General features: G+C 34.4%; 2 protein-coding genes across 6 annotated transcripts in view; one reads left to right on the plus strand and one right to left on the minus strand.

Annotated features, from left to right (window-relative positions):
- The window catches only part of RALGPS2 (Ral GEF with PH domain and SH3 binding motif 2), a 170,418-nt gene that overhangs the window by 96,500 nt on the left and 49,492 nt on the right, over positions 1-24,426 (plus strand). The window lies entirely within an intron of this gene.
- ANGPTL1 (angiopoietin like 1) lies at positions 1,822-20,574 on the minus strand. Its single transcript, XM_012444545.2, has 5 exons — positions 20,185-20,574; positions 13,950-14,796; positions 5,380-5,573; positions 4,155-4,425; positions 1,822-2,516 (listed from the first exon to the last, which is right to left on the minus strand). The coding sequence occupies exons 2-5, from the start codon at positions 14,770-14,772 to the stop codon at positions 2,329-2,331; spliced, it is 1,476 nt and encodes a 491-aa protein (XP_012299968.1). The 5' UTR covers positions 14,773-14,796; positions 20,185-20,574; the 3' UTR covers positions 1,822-2,328.

Here is a 24,426-nt window from a genome sequence, read left to right on the forward strand (position 1 = left end):
TCAAAAAAAAAGAAAACTGAAAAGTGGACTGGTTTAAGATGGCCTTTTTTTCAGGGCGAGGTCATAGCATTGTAAGTGTAATCATTTTTTTCTTACTTGGTTATCTTTTACAGACACTAGAATAAAAAACTAAAAACTTGTTAGGGTATAATAATCTTTAACTTACTACAAAGATTAATTTAAATATATGTAAACCATATTGCTTTAGTACAGATTTTTAAGTAATTTAAAATGTTTTCATGATTGCAGAAGATTTATTCTGCTTCTTATGTTACTAGCGGGAGTCCTAAGCAATATAATGCTAAGAAAATTGCACCTCATATCATGACTCAGAGTTAAGTAAACATTAGAAAGAAAATTGATCTTTATACTACCAGGCATGAAGCCCAGAGATAAGTGTATTTGTAGGTGTCTACTAAATTTCAAATTGCTGTCTAATTTTGGCATTTTCTAAAATCTCAAATTTTTTAAATCTACCTCAGAGAGGCCAAATGTTCTAGGCATTGATGGCCTCCCATTAGTATAGAATAGAGTCTAAATCTGTTGCAGGATAAAATTCATCAACTTATTAACCGTTAACAACATAAAGAACCTTTCTTGATTGGACACAGTGGCTCACACCTTTAATCCCAGTGCTTAGAGAGGCCAGCGTGGAAGAATCACTTGAGGCCAGGAGTTTGAAACCAGCCTAGGCAACATAATGAGATCCCGTCTACAAAAAAATACAAAAATTAGCTGGGCATGGCAGCATGCACCTGTAGTCCCAGCTACTCAGGAGGATAACAGTTAGATGCCCAGTTCCTTCCAGGAATCTTATAAGAGATTCTTTGGTTCTGGAGTAGGTAGAGAGGGACTAAAAAACCAGTTTAAGATGACCACAGGTAAAACAAAGAATAATGTCACTATGAGGTTTGAATATTTTGTTTAATTTGTCTCACCAGAAGTTTTATGTTGAGATGTGGCAGATGAAAAACATCAGTCATGTCGACGGACTTGAGTTGTCCAAATGATTGTCTTCACATTAAGCCATTCGCATGCATAGTTTGCCTCACACATTTCTAGATTTTCTTTTTGCTTAAGCAGAAGTTTCATAAGCTATCTTTAAAATTTTAACTTCACTAATGAATTAAGGGAAGGTTACCACTAAGCAGTGAATATATTTCTGGAAGGAAATTGCTCCAGAAAGTCTCTAGTAAAGTTGTTGACTGCAAAGATAAGTTAAAGACACTGTGAGACCAAGCATTACTCACACACACTGTACAATGGAATTAGCATTTTGGACTAGCTATGCCCCTATGGGTTCTGCTCTGTAGCTGTTGAATCCTCAGTATTGGGAAAACAGCCAACAGTTCCTTGAATTTGTTTTAGTCCCACCTGTTCTAAGTATACACTAATGCTTGTAAAGCTGTCCAGACTTTCTGATTTGAATTGCAGATAGGTTGGGTTTTTTCCCCCTTTGTAAGATCAGTAAATTAGAAAAAAAAAGTAATAATAAATTTATAATTACAATTTAGATCTATAGCACACTAAATATTCTGTGTTTTTGTAATATCAATACTTTGTTGATTTTAGAACTACATAAAATGCATTTCTGGAGATTTTGGTGTTCAGCATATCATATGAAGATAACATTGAGAAATTCATTCATAGATTTGTCTTTATAAGTTGGCCATTTAAATGATGCATGCATTATTTTTGGTTTTTTTTTTGTTTTTAAAAATGATAGGTACTTAATACTATGGGTCATGTTGTTTTGGGAAAATCAACATAAGACATATTGTTGAGAATTCAGATTTAATCATTACACGTGAAAGGCACAAATTCAATTTGAAATAGCTTTTATTCAATGGAAGACGTATTTTCTGTCGGCAAAACTAGAGGTTTCTCTCTAATTTTCTGTCTATATTTTTATAAATAAAATGCATTACTTGGCTGAAATTTTAAAAAAATTTTACTAGAAGTTAGAGCAATCTTAGATTTTAAATAAATTGTTAAGTATCTTGAACACGTTATTTAGTTATGATTTAAAATATAGCTAAGATTTGTCTTACATTGTGGCAAATATTTACATTTTAGAAAACAAACTTTGTATTTAGTCAACATAATTTTTAAAATAACTAGTACATGGGTACACATAATTCTTTGCAGTAGTTGGTGGCAGATGAAACTACATTTATAGGTTCCCCTTTTATAGTTTACAGTAAAATTCATTTGAAAACCTTTATGTGTAGAAATAAATTGTGCAAAGTAATAGACAGGTAACATTTACATTTTTAAGAACTGAAAAGTACAAAGTTCTGTGTCATTTAAATTGGTGACTGTCTCTCTTCAGTCAATAGGCTTGATCATCATCTGAACTGCTCTCAACGAGTATGACCCGCCTCTGTATTCAGCCCAGAAAATTCCATCTTGGTGCTTGCTTCTGTAATGGCCACCTCTGTACCATACTCCGTTTAGGTTAGAATGTGCACAGGCATTGTACCACCAGCCTCCTTTATGAAAGTGAGCACAGTTTCCTTTGAGGAAAAAATATAGATATAAACATAAAAGTTTATTCTAGGTATGGTACTCTGCAATCATCAAAAACTTATTCTGCCTTTAATTTGAACTTTTCTTACTGATCCTAGTTACTTCTATCTTAGCAATTTTAAATGTCTGCATTCATTCTATTGCTGCTGTTGCATCAGCTACTTGAAAGATCACTTATGTTGCCTTTTTTTTAAATCTTGTGCCTTTTTAAAAAGGGGGATTTAATTTCCTAGGTAGCAGAGTAGATGCAAGCAGTGTTTATATGTGAAAGAGTTACAGAGGGAGAAATTGGGAAGGAAAAATACAGAAGAAGATAAAGTCTGAGGAAAATTGAATTGTCAAAATAAAATAGCAAAAAATAATACAAAGTAAAATAAAACCAGCAGCCAAATGGGTTTCTGTAAATAAGACATATGTTATGGTCATATCTCTCTTTTCTCTTCGTTTACCAGTGTGAAATTGGTTAAAACAGAGCTGCTTGCCAAAATACAGCTGGAGAGAAAAGCAAATCAATTTAGGGCAGGAATGGGGGAGGAGGGTGGGAGGGAATCTCTTTATCAGGATCAGAAACCTGGGTTAAAAAGTGAAAAGCATATGAAAACTAAATTTAAAATTTTATGAATGGTCTAATTGTGTCTTTCTGATGAAAATACTAATTTCCCCTCTGAATCAAGCTTTTTTGTTATTCCTGTACCACATGTCACAATCATCTTGTTTTTCCTCCTAAAAGAAATGCTCTTACACCATGTATCCAAATGGCTTGCATCCTTCACTACTTGTGAGTCTTTATTCAAATGTTGCTTTCTTACAATAGCTTTTCCTGGCAAACTCGTATAAAATAGCACCCATCCTAGGCCTTGCTGCCCACCACTTTCTATTTTCTTACTTAGTTTTATTTTTGAGAGTACTTATTGCCACCTGACAGATCATTTTGTCTTCTCCAGTGAATAAGCTCCAAAGGGTGGGAACTTGGCTCACTCTTGTATCCACAGCACCTACAATAGTGCCTGGCACGTATTAGGTCTTCAGTTAGTATTTGTTATGAATTTTAGGCACTTGCACTTTTTTTCCAGGTGAATGTGTTCCTGTTTTTTTCCCAGAAATTTGTTTTTCTTCTTTCTTTTTTTTTTTTTTTGAGACGGAGTGTCGCTCTTGTTACCCAGGCTGGAGTGCAATGGCACAATCTCGGCTCACTGCAACCTCTGCCTCCCAGGTTCAAGCAATTCTCCTGCCTCAGCCTCCTGAGTAGCTGGGACTACAGGCGCACACCACCATGCCCAGCTAATTTTTGTATTTTTAGTAGAGACGGGGTTTCACCATGTTGACCAGGATGGTCTCGATCTCTTGACCTCGTGATCCACCCGCCTCGGCCTCCCAAAGTGCTGGGATTATAGGCGTGAGCCACCGCACCCGGCCTAGAAATTTGTTTTTCACATAGATCACACTTCGGGATTGCCTTATAGAAGAGATCCCAAAAGCTCTTTCTTTGAGTAGGTTATATTTCCTGTCAGAGTGACCAAAATTGACCTTTTTGAAAAGACTTTAATAGCATATATATTAATAGATTCTATTTAATGCATAGAAGGTGATGATTCTACAAAGAATGAAATTTTTTTCGTACTTACCTGCATACATATCTTTATCTCTGTCCAGTGTGGTGAATTGTTTACCATTATGCCACATCATAGAATCCCCTGCATTTCCCTGGTACGTTCCCAGGCGCAGTCTATAGAATTCATTTTCAGGTTCCAGACGAAAGCTGCTGTATTCTGCATAGACTTTTTTATCACTCCAGTCTTCTAATTCAATCAATAACTTGTAATTATCTTGATTGCTAAGCATATAGATATTTTCCAGTCCAAGCCAATATTCTCCATCAATGTTTCCAAACCCTTTCTATTAATAAATGAAGAAACATGAGTGTGTAAATAAGTATAGAGATAGTAAACTTTTTTTTCTTTTTTTTTGAGACCGAGTCTTGCTGTATCACCAAGGCTGGAGTGCAGTGGTGTGATCTCGGCTCACTGCAATCTCTGCCTCGTGGGTTCAAGTGATATTCCTGCCTCAGCCTCCCGAGTAGCTGGGACTACAGGTTCACGCCACCACACCCGGCTACCTTTTGTTTTTTGTTTTTTTTTTTAGTAAAGATGGGTTTCACCATGTTGGTCAGGCTGGTCTCGAACTCCTGACCTCATGATTCGCCTGCCTTGGCCTACCAAAGTGTTGGGATTACAGGTGTGAGCCACCATGCCCAGCCTAGAGATAGTAAACATTTTTTTAGGTAAGTGTTAAACATTCGATAGTGTAAAGATACTGGCCATTTATGTGGCAAGGTAAGCTTCCATTTTAGTTCATCACTTGAATTTTATAAGCCACACATTGTCATTCTGTTTTTTGGTTTTTTGTTTGTTTTGCTTTCTTCTAATATGTCAGTATTTATTTGCATAGCTAGCTTCAAATCCTACAAATAAGATAAAGACAAATGAGAATAAAATTTATCCATAGCTACTGAAAATATTAGTATACTACTCAGATCCTTAAAAAGGGTTTCTGGTATTCATCTAAAGAGCCCAACATTTTTTTCCTAATAGTAATCTTTGTAAAGTAGTAAGATAAGTCATCCAGACTGAAAGGGATCATTTTAAAGTATATCTTCTGTTTTCTTTTTACATTTTAATTTTGACTTTAAAACCAGAGGTGAGAATCATTTTTTCCACAAATATAGATAATGAAAAAACATACGGATAGTTATTTTTAACTCTATCTTATTTATTGCATAGAATCTTATTTATTGCATTATTGCAAGAGTGGGTTTATTTCACCTCCCTTAGGTTTGCATCACTGATTTACCTTATAATTTTCCCAATTTCTGAAGAAGTTGACAGAGCCATCTGTTCTTTTCTGAATAACAGTCCAACCTCCAGGATCCAAACTGTTTTCACACCATAACTGCATTGGTCCATTGCTGTTTTCAGGTTTAATCATATAAATCCCACTGACCGAATGCCCAGCTTCTTTTGCTTGCTGACAGTCTTTGAATGGTCCTATAATTTAAGTATCATTATTATCAGCAAACTTAATATGAGAAGAGACATATTAAAAGTTTTTAATCAAGTTGTTTACAGATACTACTTTCTATCATATACATAAATATTATATAAACTAAAAGGATGACTCCAGTCCTGTTACTGGAACATTAGTTTCATTTTCAACTGTTCTTTTCTTTGTCCATGTATGTATATTTTTATGTTGTTATATAATCCTAATACATATAGAAAATTGGACTCTGTTTTGACCTCTTCATGCACATATAATCTCCATTCTAGCACTTATAGTAGCTGCATAATAGTCCTTGACATTGATATATGTTTATTCCTCTATCATTGGATGTTGAGTTTTTATGATTTTTTCTATTATAAAAACACTGCACAAAGTGTCTTCATTCTTATTGGATTCATTTTTTAATATTATAAAAGTGCTGAGGGATCTATCTACTGGATCAGGGGGTATCAACTCTTTTATAGCCCTACATAGTACCCAATTTACAGTTTTGGAAATTTGATTTCAGTGGAACATACTAGTACCTTGAGTATTTGTACTCATTGCAAATGGGGGTACCAGTCAAATAAGTTTTAGAAATGCAAAATACTATGTTTCCCATTTGGAAATTCACAATACATGTTCACATATTAAAGACTGAGAAGCCCTAAAATAAACCAGAGATACCCAAATTCATAGAATCTTAAACCAGTATAACCTCTTTGTTTTGCTAACACTGTTTTCCTTTTTCACCAGTCACATATGGGCTACTTCACATTACAGAAACATGCATTGTAGTCAAGTTGGAAGAAGGATAAAGAACCTGTATTTCAGAAAAGATGAAATTTACAGAATTTTTATTTCCTATGTGGGAGTGAGATGGAAAGAAAAGTGAATTTTGACTGCAGGCTCTTACTTAGATTATTTTGTGTAATTCAGGTAGTATATTTGTTTACTTACAGTATTCATAGGCAAGAACTTTATCTTTCGGTGTGTATCCACAGTTTAGCACACTTAGGAATTCAGATACGTGGATATAAAACTACATGATTACTAGTAGTAATGGTTCCCAGAATTCCCTTATTCTTTTCCCTTATTCTTGCATTATTCTTTCAAGAAATGTCTTTTCTGCATCTACTATAGGCTAAGGACTGTTTTAAGCTCATGTTGTGGGTGGGAGAAGTGGCAAGAAAGAGAGAATTCCACTATAATACGACAAGTACTTTGATGGAGTTATATAGGGCACATGGTAGCAAAGTCTAAGAACTAGCTAACCGAGATCTCTGAGGAGCATTGCTCTTATTTTAAAACCTATTTGTATTATAGTTCATGCACAAATGAAAGTGGTTTTGTCATGACGTATAAATACCTCATTTTGTAAATTTGCATAGTCTGTTGTCTTTGTATTGGTTATTCTATGAATATCATTTTTGTAAATGTTTACATTCATTTAAGTATAGTTTTGACAGTTTACATTTACGTATATGGTCAAAGGATGGACTTTTATTAGGTTATTTGCTTTGCTACAGAATATTTAGAAACATCAGTGTTTTGAATGTTGACAGATTATTTGTCAAGTATCATTTATTGCATAGAGTTATACTCATTTTCTGCTATTTAATAGACACTCGGATGATTAAAGCAAAATGGAGAGTTCTGGGTTTTCTGAATCTAGCTTTGATTTGATAAGACTTCAATTATGCAAATTTAAGATTATCTTCAGCTTTAATTTTCAACCCATTTTTTGCATTGGGCTTTGTGTTTATTGTTGGATGTCTGTTAGACTTAGGAAAATGTAGTTGAAGTTCTTTTTCAGAACATATGGATAAAATTTAGCTGTGTTTATAACTACTTTTTTCTCCTCAGTAAAGATATTAAATATCAGAATTCAATATTTGTTTGTATTTATTTTTATAAACATACCATTAACCTGTCCTAGTCCACTGTATATTGTTGATCCTGGCCGAAATATTTTCTTATTGTTACTTGCAAACCTTATTTACTTTCTGCCCTAAAATTAGATTATCTCTTGTCCCTGTCTTAAATGTTTTCACTGCTTTTTCTGTAACGTAAACAACATTGCTTGATAGAAATTGTTAAATGACAAATAGAAAATTTTAAGCTTTGTTCTTGAGAAGTCAAATTTAATTTACAGGTTTGCATAATTTCAGAAATAAATTGATTGACATGTAAATCAGGAATTTGTTCATGATGATTCAAGTAGTATAGACTGGAATTACCTTTCTTTTAAAATAGGCATATTATCAACTTTTTTTTGCAAGAGTTCTCAAAGCAGGAAACTGGAATTCTATTCTTTGAATTTGAAGAACCAGTCTCTCTGTTCCTCAGTTTATGTGAGGATTAAAGTTTATATAGGGCTAGAGAAATCATATTAATAGAAAGAAAAATGTTGAAGAGTCATGCCAGATTATCTCCCAAGATGTATTTTTTATTAAGAACCCATATTTTCAATAGAACAGTGAGTTTAAAAAGAAAAAAGGATTTCATACTTTCAATAGCAACTTTACTGGGAGCCATCTATAACATATGTGTTCTTTTTCTATAAAAAGAACTTTTTAATTACAAAATTACAAAGAAAATCCTTTTTGTGATATGAAACAGTCAGCCAGTTCAGAGTTTTCAAATAATAATTGATTAGCAAGTAGAATCTTTTGAGAGGTAAACTTCTGTTGGGTTGTGCATTAACTTCCAGATTCAACATTTCTGGAGTGGGAAGTTTGAGACAAATACTTTCTAAAGTGACAGTAGAGTCTTTCTTGTAATAATATGAATTGCTTAATATCTGTATGTTTAAACTGCATTTAGCAACCCAAACTCTTATTTGTTTAATTATTAAAAAATTTATTAATTACTTTGTCGTAACTGGCTAATATGGTCATTTTCCAACAGCCCCTTGGCTTAACTAGTTTTTTTGTTTGTTTTGTATTAAATGTTAGTATAAGTATTCCACTGAAACCAATTATACCTAAAAAGTGTATTAAGAAGCATTATAAATTTAAAAATGTAAATATTTGGTGATTTAAAATAAGCCTACCACTAAAAAGCATATTTTTAATTTCTGATGACTGCTTTCCAAGTAGTCATTACCTAATACCTAATATGACAAGGAAAGACACACAAAGGGAAGTGTACAAAATATGTAGTAATTAATGGTGGTCAAACCATGTCAGATCATACACAGAGCACTTTTACCTGTATCCCCTCATCTAATCATCACATTTTATTTTACAAAAGAGGCAACTGGGCCCCAGAAAGCTTTTCTAGAATCCAAGTTTACTGATACTCAGATCTATGCTTTTACGCATGGTGAAGGAACTTTCTCCACTCAGCTCTCCTACAAGGAATAAACTTATTTTTATAAATATGCTATTTTTGAGTAATTTTTTAAATAAAAGACTAACCCAAAATGCAGGCACCAAATAACATTAACAGTTAAGAATTTCATTGATTACAGCTTGTCAGGTGTATAATTACATTCTCAAACATTTTGTTTTTCAGGTAGAGAAGAAGGTAATAGTTTTGAAAAATGTTTTTTATCTAAATACTATTTTTTATAACTTCATGGGTTTTGAGGTAGATTTTTCTTGTAATTGTTTTTAAAGAAAATAAAAAATTGCCTCTCCTAACACCTTTTATAAAATGTGATATAAATGTACAGTTCATTGGCATTAAGAACATTTATATTGTACAGCCATCACCACCATCCACCTCCAGACCTCTTCATCTTACAAAACTGAAACTATTAACTCCCCATTCACCCTCCCCCTAACCTCTGGCAACCACAATTCTACTTTGTGTCTATGAATTTGACCACTCTAAATACTTTATGTAAGTAGAATCATACAATGTTTGTCTTTTGTAACTGGCTGAACACCTCTTAAAATATACATTGTATATTTTCACCTTATGCATGTAGAGACTTTAAAATGACCATGTACCTCTATGTAAAGTATAGTAATCAAAATTTCTTGGTGCCAGGGAATATATAAGTACACCAGTAGCTGCATCTTTACCCTTTTTGTGCAAGCGCCTAAACAGCCTGAGATATTTTTTTCAGAGAGATGTAAAAATAATACAAGTGAATAATTGAGCACATTATGTAAAGAAAATAGCCAGCCTGTTTGTTGTTGCTTGTAGTAATTTCGTTTAGTAAGAATCACAGAATATTAGAATTTGAAGAGGATATTAGAATAGTCCAGTCCAGCACTCTCATTGGACAAATGAGAAAACACGGAACAGTGACTTACCCAAGGTCACATAACAAAGGTAATGGTGGAACCAGGTGTTCTTATTTCCATGCTCATTCCCTTATATGTTCATTAATGTACTAATTAGTGTAGTAATTCTTATGGTGTAGCAAATTATGCCCTTGAATTTAAGAGACCAACATTTATAGAATAAAATAAGTAAAAAGTTAATGCTTACATAAAACAACAAATAATGAATAACAGAAAAAGTTATCTGTCCTTAATTTTTACATTAAAGAATCATTTATTGAAGATAGTTACACCATTTTTTCTTTAAAACAAAATGTGTTTAAGAGGACTTTTGACATACTAAATCCCTAACATGAGGTTTAATTCTGTACCATTAGTGGATTTTTTTGTACTAACTCTCAATGTATAATAAAACAGTATGTTTCGTTTTGTATAAGCATTTTTTTTTTAAGAAAAGTTTGTATACCCAGTGGATTACTTTATATACCACATTTTCCCTTTGGAAATCAAAGGGGTTGAGTTTTTTGTTTGTTTGTTTTTTGAGACAGAGTCTCACTCTGTCTCCCAGGCTGGAGTGTAGTGACATGATCGGCTCACTGCAACCTCTGTCTCCCAGATTCAAGTGATTCTCCTGCCTCAGCCTCCTAAATAGCTGGGATACAGCATATAAAAATGTGAATAATTTTTTCTGCTAGAATTGGTTATACCATCTACTCAAGCTTTGGGATCAAAACAGAGATGTTGAGATCAAATGGTAAAAAGACAGTTCACTATCTTCCAGAAGCATTCAGACCAGCAAGGAGACAGATGTATAAATAAATAACTTAAATGTAACGTCATATAGAAAACATATAGAATACTCCATGGCAGTTGTTTTCATACTTACATAATTGTATACCTCATCAGTTAAAAAAATTTACACACCTCAATTCTGTTTATTTATAACTTACATATACAAACTACTGATAAATTATATAAAAGCTTTCATAAAACAAAAATTTTAAAGGATTTCAAAATCAAATTTTCTCTTTTTCTGTTTTTTCTTTCTATACCCAGTGGATCACTTTATACACCACATTTTCCCTTTGGAAATCAAAGGAGTTGAGGGTTTTTTTGTTTGTTTTTTGAGACAGAGTCTCACTTTGTTGCCCAGGCTGGAGTGTAGTGGCGCGATCAGCTCACTGCAACCTCTGCCTCCCAGGTTCAGGTGATTCTCCTGCCTCAGCCTCCTGAATAGCTGAGATTACCACCACACCCAGCTAATGTTTTGTATTTTTGGTAGAGACAGGTTTCCCCATGTTGGCCAGGCTGGTCTCAAACTCCTGACCTCAAGTGATCCGTCTGCCTTGACCTTCCAGAGTGCTGGGATTACAGGTATGAGCCATCATGCCCGGTGAGGATATTAATAATGATCATCATTTACCAATTTAATGATACTCCAGCCTATTGCTACTGTAACTTAGAACATTATAAAATGAACAAATCCAATATGATATACTAAAGTACTTTCATGAGGGTCTTTAGAATGACAACTTTAAGAAGCTCTATAAAAATGTTACCAAATCAGCTAACACTTATTTAGCAGCTGCAGATAAGACACAGTAACCATCTACCAGGAAAGAGCTTATAATATAGTTGAAAGCCATCTTAGTTAGATGTATTATGAGTATATGTAAAGATAGCTGATAATTTAAGAGGTTGCTATACGGAATGTCTTATGTATGTTACAGAGAATAGAGGTATTCATGGAGAGGAACAATCATTTCAACCCTGTGGGAGTCAGCAGGGGCCTCAAGGAGGAGTTGCAATTTATTTGTTTGCTGGGTTGGTTGGTTGGTTGGTTTGGTTTGAGCCTTACACCTTGAATAGGCAGAAAGCTTGGAAAATATTTAGGGGACAGTGAATGGATTTATTTTATTGAAACAGATGGTTTTTATGTAGGAAACTAATGGAAGGTCCACTAGCAAAGTCGGCTTGATTCTTTAGGAGGGAGGACATTATTCTTAGCCAGACTAAGCAAATTGAACTTTTTCTGTTTGCAATGGGAAACTGCTGAGCAGAAGTATGATATGTGAGTATTTTAAGAAGGTGGGTCTGCTTGCAATGTAAATATATTTTGATGGAGAGAGAAAATAGAGTTACAGCAGTTGGCAGGCTATATTTGTACAGTTGTTAATAAGAACTAACATTTCTCTTCAGTTGTTAAATCTTACAAGGTAAATACTGTTATCATTCCCATTTCACAGGTAAGGAAACTGAAACACAGATAATTTTTTCCCCCATAAGATCACGTGGCTGGAAGCCTAGGGAGTCTCTGTCTTCTAGCTGCTGCTGTGGATCATTTGAATCTAGACTAGAGTTCTGGCTCTGAATAGAAATGAGGGGCATGCACGCAAGAGACCAGAAAGGGGACATGGTAGAATTCAGTGGACTGTGTATGGGGCAGGTGGGGAGGTATCAGTCAAGCACATTTGGAAATGAGTGACAACATTAATCAAAACAGAGATGTTGAGATCAAATGGTAAAAAGACAGTTCACTATCTTCCAGAAGCATTCAGATCAGCAAGGAGACAGATGTATAAATAAATAAGTGTAATATCGTATAGAAAACATGTTTGAGAAACAGTCAGTGATTTGGGAAAAGAGTCACCTAGGTATGTTTGTTTGAATCTGGGAATTCATAACATCAAATATATTATTTGAGTTAAGCCTTGAGATCTGCTAAATTGACAGATAAGCTAAAAGAAGGTGTTTCAGTAAAGGAAGATATGTGAGGTAATGGTGAAATATCCAAATGCAAACATCCAGCTTTGGTTAAATCAGGAGGGAGAGCTCCATTCAGGAATCATCTGAGCAGTGGTGATACTTGAGGCCAAGATATTCTAAAGTAGAGGATCTTGAAGAAAGACTTTTAAGGTATAGAAGGAAGAAGATGCCAGTGAAGTACCTAAAGAAATAGGAAGAATATTAAAATGTAGAAGGCCAGGAAAACAGGGCTGTGAATAGCCAAGTGATATTCACTGCTACAGACAGATGAAACCACTTCATGATCTATTTCTTTCCAGTCTTTATTCTGTGTTTTTATTGTTGTTGTTTAAAATTATTTCATAGTAGATGTTTTATGTCTTGTCTTTTCAATAAGTGAATGAACCGTAGTTTCTTTGCTCATTTTTGCTTTGTGGCATTTGGGTTTTCCCTTCCACTCTAAGGAAGCAAATCAACTTGTAAAGGATTCTGGGAATGGCTTGTGAGAAAATAGTAGCAAGTGTAAAAAAAACATAAAATACTTAATTCAGAAAGTTAGCGGTGGGCTTAGTAAACTGAAACAAAGATTAGTTATTCATCTTTGTTTTCTGGACATCTAGATCAGTGACTGATACTGAATGCATGAAGAAAGGAAGACATGAAATTTAAAAGTAGAGTTCAGAATCATGCATGATCAATGCAAGAGTTTTTTTTATAGTAATGAAAATTTATGTTGCTTAGGATACACAGCACCAATTGTTGTTTGTTTAGCCTTGGAAAATAGAAAGCATACCTTTTCTTCATGAGGCTGAGGGCAAGAAGGCATGGGTTTTGTAAAGATGCTTTCAAGATAAGAAAGAACAAAACCAGGACCTGATTAGACTTACTCAGTATAGTAGTAGATATATCATCTACTGAGAGTGGAGATAATGAGGTATAATTACAGCTTGAAGAGGGCGAAAGGAATATTTTACATGTTTCTTTTGAAGAAGATGGTGGTACAAGCAGCAACAGTACATAAAAGAATTGTTGGGCAGCAGCAGTGACCAAGCTGGGAGCTGATAGGATGGTTATGGCATGCAGGAGTGGTTTGGAGTAGAGCATGGAGTTACTCCTGTCTCAAGAATAGTAGCTCGTCAATTTATGAGAATTTGGATGGAAGACTGCTTTTTTCACAGTATCCACTAAGTTTTTATAAACTCCTAGAACTTTAGAGCCAGAAGAGGAGATGTATTTAAGTTCATTTTTTGATATTAATAAAAAACAAAAATAGAAATTTTAATGTGTATGTATAATAACATCACAAAATGAAGAATAGCATTTATTATGAGCATTGTTTCATAAAGCATAAAAATACTAACCTCATACTCCCACTTCTAACAGTAAGAGGTAACTCACCTTCATTGATGAAAGTTACCGGTGGTATCTTGAAAGGGCTTTTGGTGGGAGAAGTTGCCAGATCAGGTAGTGGCATTAAATCTCTGGGATAACCTGGATCCCTCTGAATCTCATTACCTCCCAGCAGACCAGGAGTATACTGATGGCTGTTAGGAATATGTTGTGGCACCACCTGGACAAGAGGGGGAGACACATGGGTGTCTTGTCGGGAAAATATCCTTAAGCACTGTTCTTCCAACAAAGTGATCATCACTGATTGGTTATTGACGAGATCAGTCAAGGAAGCATATTTCACCTCTAGTTCCCTGTATCTTGTTGCCATCTTCAACATTTCTGTGGTGACGTTGAGGATTTTGTTTTCCAGTTGGGAAAGTTCAAGTGAATTATCCCTTTTACGGATAATCTCATGTAATAGTTGCATGTAGAGTTGAGTAACACGAGAGTTCATGTTACGGCTTTCCTTTCTCAGCAGCTTTACCTCATTCACAATGTTTCCATCTACATCCACCACCAGTTGCAGAACATCTATCTCCCGCTTCTGCCTGGAGAGCACATCCTTCAGGTTTTCAAGGTCCATCCTGGTGATCATGTCTTTAATGGTACTTGCATCTTGCCCTTTGGTGTTGACACAAATTGGCCCTGTTATTCTTTGTTCAGGTACCAGGAATGTGTATGCACATTTCTTTACTTCCTCTTTACCGTCTGTGGCACGAGGGTATCTTCTCTGGGTTATTTTTTTAATTTTGAATTGTCCTCCTCTGCAGTGTCCAGCGTCCACTAGCAGGAAGAATAGCACACCTAGGGTCCAGGTAAAAGCCTTCATTTTGAATGAGGTTGTAAATGATGTCTTTTGAAAAACAAATAAATGAAGGGAAAAAGCAGAAAGAGTTCATATTAACATATGTTAAAGTCAGTAATATTAAAAACTATCAGAGGGAGAAAAACTTATTGGTGTTGATAAATTAGGCTAGAATGAACTTTATTAATTTCTTAAATTTAATGTTACGTTGTAGTACTTTGGCATTTGTTTAAAGATAAGGTTTCAGAGAATAGTTCTTCCAGCTGCCACCTTATTGTCATGCTTTTTGTTCCCCAGTTTATTGAGCAGATTTTGGTTAGTGTTACTCTGTGCAGAGGTACACGGCTAGTGCTGTTGAGGTTTTTGAGACCCTGATAAGATAGCTTTCTTACCTTTAAAAAGCTCCCTACCTTAAGACTATGAAAATGGTACACAGTGTTTGTAAGGCACTAATTAAAACATTCTTGCCTAACTAGTATTAAAATTACCAGGTGACCTTACTAGCCAAAGTTTTAGATTCATACTATGCACTTCCAGTTAAATTGGTCCTCTGTAATAAATTACGTCTTTTTCATTAAAATGTTCAATAAAGTTAAACATTTCAGACAAATCTAAACTCTGTTTTAGCATTGTGTTTTTTTATTTTTATAGCATCTCCTTTTGGGATTGGTGACAGGTTTTAGAATGATAGAATGTGCACAGTCATTGTGGGTAATTATGTTTCCTGAACCATAATTATATGTACTATAACTTATAGATGATTCAGCAGGTTCGTTCTTCTAACAGAAGTCCTACTGAACAGTATTTTAGTAAAATGTTAGTAATTTTCTACAACCATTAGCAAGGAAAGAAACATAACTGTAATTAAATATGAATATCAGGCCGGGCGCAGTGGCTCAAGCCTGTAATCCCCGCACTTTGGGAGGCCGAAGCGGGTGGATCACGAGGTCAAGAGATCAAGACCATCCTGGTCAACATGGTGAAACCCCGTCTCTACTAAAAATACAAAAAATTAGCTGGGCATAGTGGCGCGTGCCTGTAATCCCAGCTACTCAGGAGGCTGAGGCAGGAGAATTGTCTGAACCCAGGAGATGGAGGTTGCGGTGAGCCGAGATCACGCCATTGCACTCCAGCCTGGGTAACAAGAGCGAAACTCCGTCTCAAAAAAAAAAAAAAAAAAAAATGAATGTCAAAGTTGGAAAATGCAAAATGCCTTAGAGACTCTCTCATTCAAGAACCTCTCTGTACTCTATGCATGTTGAAGGCTGAGGCCACACAGGATTAGAACCAGGTCTAGATCAGATTCTCTGACCCATAGTCAATATTTATAGCAGCAGCACGTATACTAAAATACGTGCTTGGAATGTTTCATTTTTGCTGTAGCAGATGAGAAATACTTGTTCTTTATAGTACAAATTCTTCTGAAGAAACAGCTTCAAGAGCCAAGACCTTTTCTTTTCTCTTTCCTCCCACAAGAGTAGCAACAGTAGAATGGGGTAAGGTATGTTCACTCCATTGGATCTACTAACGAGCTGGTCTATTGGCTACCTTTTCACTCTTGAGAACTTGATACCTGTCTGCCATTTTCGAAGGATGGCAGTGGATACCCTAAGACAGAGCTTTTCTGTCCAAATTTCCACATAAGTAACTGTTTCTTGATTTAAGAAACCAGCTTCTAGATCGTTTATGCCTGTTACTAATAATAACAATACAACAGTAACAGCAATTAATATTTATTGAGTGCTTGTTCAATATTAGGCATATTTTAAGCCATTTTCATGTTTTACTTATCACCACAACCCTATGAAGTAGATTATTATGATCCCCACTTTCAGATGAAAAACTTGGCATCCAGAAGTTAAGGACCTTATTAATCAGGAGTCATACAGCTTCATAGTGATGGAGCCAGAATTTGAATCCAGTCTGAAGACTTCAGAGTTCACGTTTTCAATTAACCAAGACATTATATGACAAGGTATTCTAAAGAAATTCCTAACAGCAACACTATTGACAATCCCTTATATTTATGTAGCTTAACACATGTTAACTATTTGCATTTACAACACTGAAGTAAATGCTGTATCATTATATAAAGGAATAAAATCCTTGAGAAGCTAAATCACTTAAATGGGATTCAAACCTTCTACTCCTCTAACTCTTCTAGACCTGTGATTTTTATCCTAGTCATGTCGTAACCACAGAGGAGTCTTAAGTTTATGTTTCTTGCTTTTCACAGCCTTTTCCTGATTTATATCCCCTTTCATTGACCGGTTACTTAATTATGCAAAAGTGTTTATGGATAATTTTTGGTAGAATTTGTGTCCAAATTCTGCCAAATCGTTTTTTACATCTCAGATTTTCTGCAGTTATTTCTTTCCCTCCACATGTATTCTGCCAGTTGGTAGTTACGTATCTACCTATGATTATGGACCCCTCCCAAGAACAAAGGTCATGTCAATGAAATATAGACTCTTCTGCTGTCGTCATGAAGACTGCTGCTACTTTCACTTTCTAAAACCATGTTCTTTTGTTTTTGGCTTTTTTCAATTCAATAGTGTCTTCAAAATAGGCAGATAATGAAAATAAGGCAAATATGAAGTATAGAGAATCCTTTTACTAACAAGAGAGGGAATGAAAACAAAAGATAGGGAGGACATAATAATCTGTATTTCTATCAAGGCCGCCTTTTGCTGACTGATAGAGCACCCATGGGTGAATTTTTTTTTTTGCTTTTTATGTTTTCATACCTTGCTTTCTGACATCTATAGAAAATTTAGACAGAAACAGTCATCTATTTTATTTTTAAAAATAGACTTTTACTATACAGGAGTTACCTATACCAAAAACCGATAAAACATTTATTATGTGTCCAGGTTGATGGAATTTAGACATGGAATTTAGCCTGGGCTTTTATTTTCTTGTCCCTAGTAAATAAAAGTCATTCTCCTGGGCACATGTATATCATTTTTCCTATATATTTAACTTACCTACTGCTAAAGTTTGTTCATTTTAGTACTAGAATAGAAACTCTTAGATCATAAAATTATTTTACTTACATAATATTTACTATGAAATAAACTACCAAAACAAGGAAAATGCAGGAAGTAATATAAAACTCCAAAACAAATACAGTTTTATGAGCAGTATTCTGATTGAACAGCTTGTATTAATACCAGACACAGATTTTTATAGAACAGCTAAAAGCACATCATCCAACACTGCTGTTAGGACTTTGCATCAGTGTTGTCATTGAAGAACAACAAACCCAAAATGCTAAAATTTAGATGAATTAGAAACAGCTTCCTTGGGTATATTCCGCTTTGGCTTATTGTGGTTCCTGTAAGAGTAAGGCATAAGAGATATCACTGCCTACCATAAGAGAAAGTAATCTAAATTAGCATTTAAAGGAGGCAACTAAAAGTTTATTTTTTTAATAAATATATAACATGTAGGCTGAACTTGAGTCTACTGAGAAAGAGGGAATCACTATTCAGGGGTACTGTATATACAATCTAGGTCAGCTGCAGCTGGTTACTGCATTTTTAATAAATGGAAAAGTATTGGCTTCATTGTCACTTAAAGCAGGGTAAGGACCCACATTTCTTAAGTAGTAGACTAGCTACGTCAGGAGTAAAGAACTAGTTTTAAAAATACATTTACTGTTACGTTTTCTAAAAACATTCTCTTATTTAATATCTTCTCACATATGTTCAGTTTTGAAGTGAAAGATCCATAAATCTATGTTACCTTATAAAACCTTACTGTATATGTTAAAATTTTCCTAGGCCCCAAGAGAATGTTATAAATTAGTTATAGAATACTTAAGTTTAAATCTAGTCTTGGTGTTTTTAGAAAAGAAAAAAGTGCATTGGGTTACTTTATTAGTAGCATTTCTCTTCATAGTTGCTGCATTGCCAGCTACTAGAGAGAAGAAACGAAAGTCAGGATTTGTCTTCTTTCGGATGGTAAACTCATAGAGGCATTTAACTGGCTGTGTCATGCACTGAAAACAGTATGAGGCAATGAAGTTAAATTTATGAAGCATTCAGGATATGTTAGATAAAGAATGCTAGATTGTGAAATATGTTCTGGGAAGAGACTTGGGAACAGTGTAATCCCCTGGATATATTTAAGAAAAGGATAAATAGTTATCTATGTGATTTGGGGTTCAGATTAAATGCTTGCCTTAAGACAGCATCAGTAAGAACTGAGGCTTAATGAAGTCTGCACTTTCCATAGCATGCAACAACAAAAAAAAGAGATGACAGTATTTCATATCCACTATTGCTTGGAAATTTTTAGAATTTCTTGTAAAATCTGTGTTTAACAGAAATTCTGCCAGTATTCGCAGTTTTAAATCTTTAAGGAAAGGACATCAAAGCAGAGTTGGAAAAAATTTTAACTTTACCATTATTTGCTTGTTCAGGATTCTTAACCATTAATATCTTTAATTTTTATAAGGCCAGAGGAGCCCCAAATCCAACAAACCAATGTGTCTTTGGTTTAAGGCATACTATTGGTAACTAGTAATTTTATCTTTGTTTTTATAATGCAGGTAAACAAAGCTCCAGATAAAATATTTAAGGACACCTCTTATGTGTGCTTAACGAACTTATTTCTGTCTAAAAATATTATATATTTTTGGCCTTTTAGTTATGTATTTAATTAATTATATCTTCTGAGTTCTTATTTTCTATTGTTAATATTGACTGCTTACATAATGCTTTTGTATGTGTATTGATAACTTGCTTTTCCAAGTTATTCCAGTTGTAGCAAGTTTAATTTCTGTCATCCAAATTAAATTACTATTATGTGTAAGACTGGAAAGCTGTTTAAAATTTTGAGTTGGAACAGGAAATGTCATAAATTAATCTTAAATCTGTGCAAGAATTTCTGCTTAATATTTAGTTATACTGTAATTGAGATTTTGTTGCAAAGACTTTCAACTGTTTTTATACCTTAGCTTTGTTTTACGACTATGCGAAATCCAACAGTTTATGTATATCTTCAGCACACACATTGTAGCTTCAGGAAGAGAAACTAATTGTGTTTACAACTATTTTCTTTAGTTTGTATTCCTTTGTTTTTAATCATTATGCTTTAAATCTTATACATTTAATCTGTTACTTGTTAAAATTTCTTTCTGCTGTCACTAAAGCACTTGTTTTCAGAAACCCAGCATGGCATGCATATATCAGTCTGTAATCATATACACTAACTGTCATTAAGCTGAACCTCAAATAATGCATTAACCATCACACAGTACTTAATGTTTTTATGTCAGGTTGCAGGATAAATCCTTTTCCAGATGAGGTAAACTGTAGTATATTGCAAAGGTCTTTGTTTAGTAAAAGATTCTGAAATTTCTACTAGAAATATTAAATAGTTATACATTTGATATACATAATATTTTTAAATAAAAGAAATATTAAATACCTTTTTGTATCTGTTGATACAGTGAATCCAGAAACTTGCTGCCTTATTCTTGATTTTAAAAATCAGTGTAGAAGTTTGTTCATCTGTTACTTTAATGGAAGCTGCATTTTTGTTTTGGACCGTTGAATCCACGCTGTAAGAACGAACTTCTTTTTCCTTTTACAATACTAATCAATTGAATTTGACAAGCCACCTATGTAATTTTAAGTAGTATGGTAGAAGATCCGGTCTGTGGGCCTTCTTTAATCCAGCAGAGAAAGTGTTTTTGCTTTGCTCTGTCTGCCACATGGAGAAATGCAGTAACCAGCTGCAGCTGACCTAGATTGTATATACAGTACCCCTGAATAGTGATTCCCTCTTTCTCAGTAGACTCAAGTTCAGCCCACATATTACATCACCAGAAATTGCTGGAGACTGGGGGCGGGAATCTCCTCCTTAGGATTTCCTCTTTGTAGCCTTAAATAGGGGGGTGGGATCAGCAGGAGGTTGAATAGTTTTGAACAAGGAGAGATTGTGTGCAGGTTGAAGGAAGGGCACCATCTGGAAACAAACTATCATAGTTCAGCGGGCAATTATAAAACAAACATTTTAGTCTGCTGGCCAGAGATCTTTTAAGTTGAACACGGAAAAAAAAATAGTATTCAACTTCACTTAGAAGTAGTTGCAGGCTGATGAGTTTGGTTTTTGTTAACAAAGAACAAGAGCTAGACTTTGTCAGGAGGCAGCCACCTAAATAATGTAATACTCTATATAGTCTAGAAGAATTTGTAAACATTTTACTTATTAAGTTGCTAATGAAAGTTTTAAACTTACAAGATACTTGATGTTGTTGTAATGTGTCTTACCTTGAAATGTGTCTTAAAACTGCTTTTATATGTAGTTACCAAACATAAGTCAAATTCTTTCAGATAATTAATACTTTTAAATATGAAATTGTGCTGTTACATAATGTCACATCCTCCTATTCTACAAAATGACCCTCTTCTCTATATAAGGTCATTCTTATTAATTGATGTGGTGTGGTTTAAAAACAAACATAACCCTGAACTGAGTGAAAAAACAAGGAAGCTCTGACTCTCCACTAACTATGTGAACTTAGACAAATGACTTTACCTACCTCTGTCCAGGTTCTTCTGCTATGAAAATAAGGTGCTGGAAGATTAATAAGTGTTGAGTACAACTATACTGTTGTATTTCATTGATTGAAGAAACGTTAAGTAACTCAGTAGCTGAAGAAACACAAATTTAGGCTTAGATGACTTAGCTTAGTACTTAAGTACAAGTAGTGGAGCTGGGATTTGAATCTAATGCTTATGCCATACTGTCTGTCATTGATTACCTTTACCTAGTTGCTGTAACTTGCTTCCAGATAAAACTTTTGGGCTTTCTGTACATACCTGTGCTTTCCCTTCCTTGTTACTATAGCTCGTGCTGTTTTTCTCTTTCTGTTAGGCCACACTGTTGATCTGTATCCTTTATTTAAAGTCTGAGCTTATTTTCTACCTCTTTCACAGAATCGTTTCTTTGAATTCTTAAGCCATATATAGGTATACCAGAGGTTGCAAACACAAGGGCCTAGAAAGGCAAATGCTCACAAGAAGAATGGAGCAGATAATATAAATCAGTGAAGTAAATGAGTAGTAAGATAAGGGAGAGAAATGAAGGTTATGACAAGTTGGCATCCTTATGGTTAATTTAAAGGGATCTGTCTGCATCTTCTCAGCTGTACTTGTGACCATGAAGGATTATAAGACAGTGTTTCCAGATCTGCCCATTTTTCAGGAAAAAAGAGCCATTTAGATTTTTCCTGTGATACTTCCTGAATTTAAAAGACATTGGGACAAATGTGCTGCCTGCTTCTGGCCTCTGATTTATATTATGTATAATTTCTTGATTATTCAGTAATTATGTTGTAGTCACTAATGGTTTAAATCTGGGAAAAATAAGAGATAGTAAATTCTTCCTGAGCTTTTAAATTTGAGCAGTTTGGAGCTTTCTAACTTGAGCAATTAATAATATCACTAAGCAGTGTAGGAAATTGGAATGGCAGGTATTTAGGGACAAATTATGGTTAGATATGTTAAACTGAAAATGAAAGTCAGGAGCTCATTTACATAGAGAGATTTGAAAGTCATCAGCAATTAGGTAGTAGCTAAAGCTATGGAACTAAGATACTAGAGAAAGTACACATAGAATGAAAGTACACATCCAATGAAATGTCATTGGAATCATGACAGACCATGATTCCAATTTCTAGGAAACCAGCTTCCAGGAAACATGAGGAAAACGAAGAATGGTCAGAGTTTGAGGGAAGATAGGAAAGTTCAAGCTAGGAAAAACCTGGGAACTAGAAGAGAGTGGTTACAATACAGCAGAGAGATTACATAGGAAGGGGAGACCAAGAGAGATGTTTTAAGACTCAGAATGAAAAAGTTATTAATGTCATTGCCAAAATAAGTGATAGATACAGATTTCAAATTATTTAGTGTGTTGAAGAGTGACTAGATAAAATTTAACAGACAAATTAGTGTGCACAATACATTAAGAAATTAGAAATCAATAAGAAAAAGACAACCCAAAAGAAAAAATGGACAGAAACATTTATTACATAGAAATATAAATGTTTAACCTTATTACTAATCAAGGAAATAAAAATTAAGACACAAAGAGATACCATTTTATACTCAGAAGATTGGTAATACCAAGTATTAGCACAAATGTGGATCAGCAGAAGGTTGTATACGATTAGTGGGACTGCGAATTGATACAGCTTTGAAAAATAATGTGGCACCATCTTGTAAAGTTGAGTATTAATATACTTTAGTACTTGGCAGTTTTGCTTCTAGGCATGTACATATATCCTGAAGAAATTCTGTACATTTGTACTGGGAGATGTGTATAAGAATGTCTATAGCAACATGATTGAGGGTGGGATGGAAGTAACTCAAACGTCTGTCAAATGAGTTATTGTTAAATAGCCACACATTAGCTTGTTTTCATTCTCAGGAATTACAGTGGCATTTAACAGTGTGGATAAGTCTTAGAAACAAAATAGACAAAGCAACCACAGAAGACTATATTTTTTAATTTTATTTAATAAATCTTTACAAGTGACTTAGTATATACTAGACACTTTTCTAACATTACAAATACTATTATTTAATCCTCAGATGCTTAAAATGTTATTTTTAAAGCTCAAAAATAGACAAAGATAGGAATACAGACAAATGTCTGGGGGAAGAATAAGGGAATGATCTTAAAGTTCAGGGTAGTGGTTATTTCTGGACAGGAAGCAAGGAGATGAAGTAGGAAAGGAAGATACCAATAAATGCAACAGTATAGATGATGTTGTAGTTCTCGTTTAAAGTAGTGTTTACCCCAACATATTAAAATATTAACATGTAACCAATAAAAAAGTTTATTAGATATTTTACATTAATTTTTCATATTAACCCTTCAAAATCTGTTGTCTGTTTTATACTCAACAGAATAAACACATGAAACACTCAGTAGTCACATGTGGCAAGTGGCTGTCATACTGGACAGCACAGTATAGTGAGTGACTATAGGTGAGTTGTCATCTGAGTTTAATGATAAGATGGAAGAATGGCAAGAACTGGCACATTAGTACCCAGCTCAAACCCCACTTCTTCCTTGAAGCCGTCTCTGATCGCATCAGCAGGGAATGACACTTTTTTGCACAGAATTTTCATGAAACTTCTCTTTAAGCTTTTCTATGCTACTTTTAACATATCTTTTATTGCTGTTATTGATGTACATGTGCTAACATCCCTGTGCCAGTTCCTTGAGGAATCTTGTAGCTCTCCTTAGGGAGGATGTAATAAGTTTCCTGGTCTTACACAGATGTTTGTTATATTGTTTGATAACAACAGGTGTCACATATGTTGATAATTTTTTTTTTTTTTTTTTTAGCAGTGGGGTCTCACTGTGTTTCCCAGACTGGTCTCAAACTCCTGGGCTCAAGCAGTCCACCTGCCTCAGCCTCCCAAAGTGCTGAGATTACAGACGTGAGCCACTGTTCACGGCAATAATTTTTTTTAAGTCAAATCATGATTCTCACACAAATATGAAATGATTACGTGTCCAAATTTTCATTTAAATTATTAAATTTATAAGGGAATCAAAAATACATCAAGGAAGAATTCAAAGTAACACACATATGCACCATCAAGAATGCTGAAATAAATTTAACAAATAGTTGCAAAATTGATCAATATTAAT

Source organism: Aotus nancymaae, unplaced genomic scaffold (assembly GCF_030222135.1).
Source record: "Aotus nancymaae isolate 86718 unplaced genomic scaffold, 86718_ANA_hifiasm-v0.15.2.pri h1tg000108l, whole genome shotgun sequence".
In the NCBI taxonomy this organism is placed as follows: Eukaryota; Metazoa; Chordata; class Mammalia; order Primates; family Aotidae; genus Aotus; species Aotus nancymaae.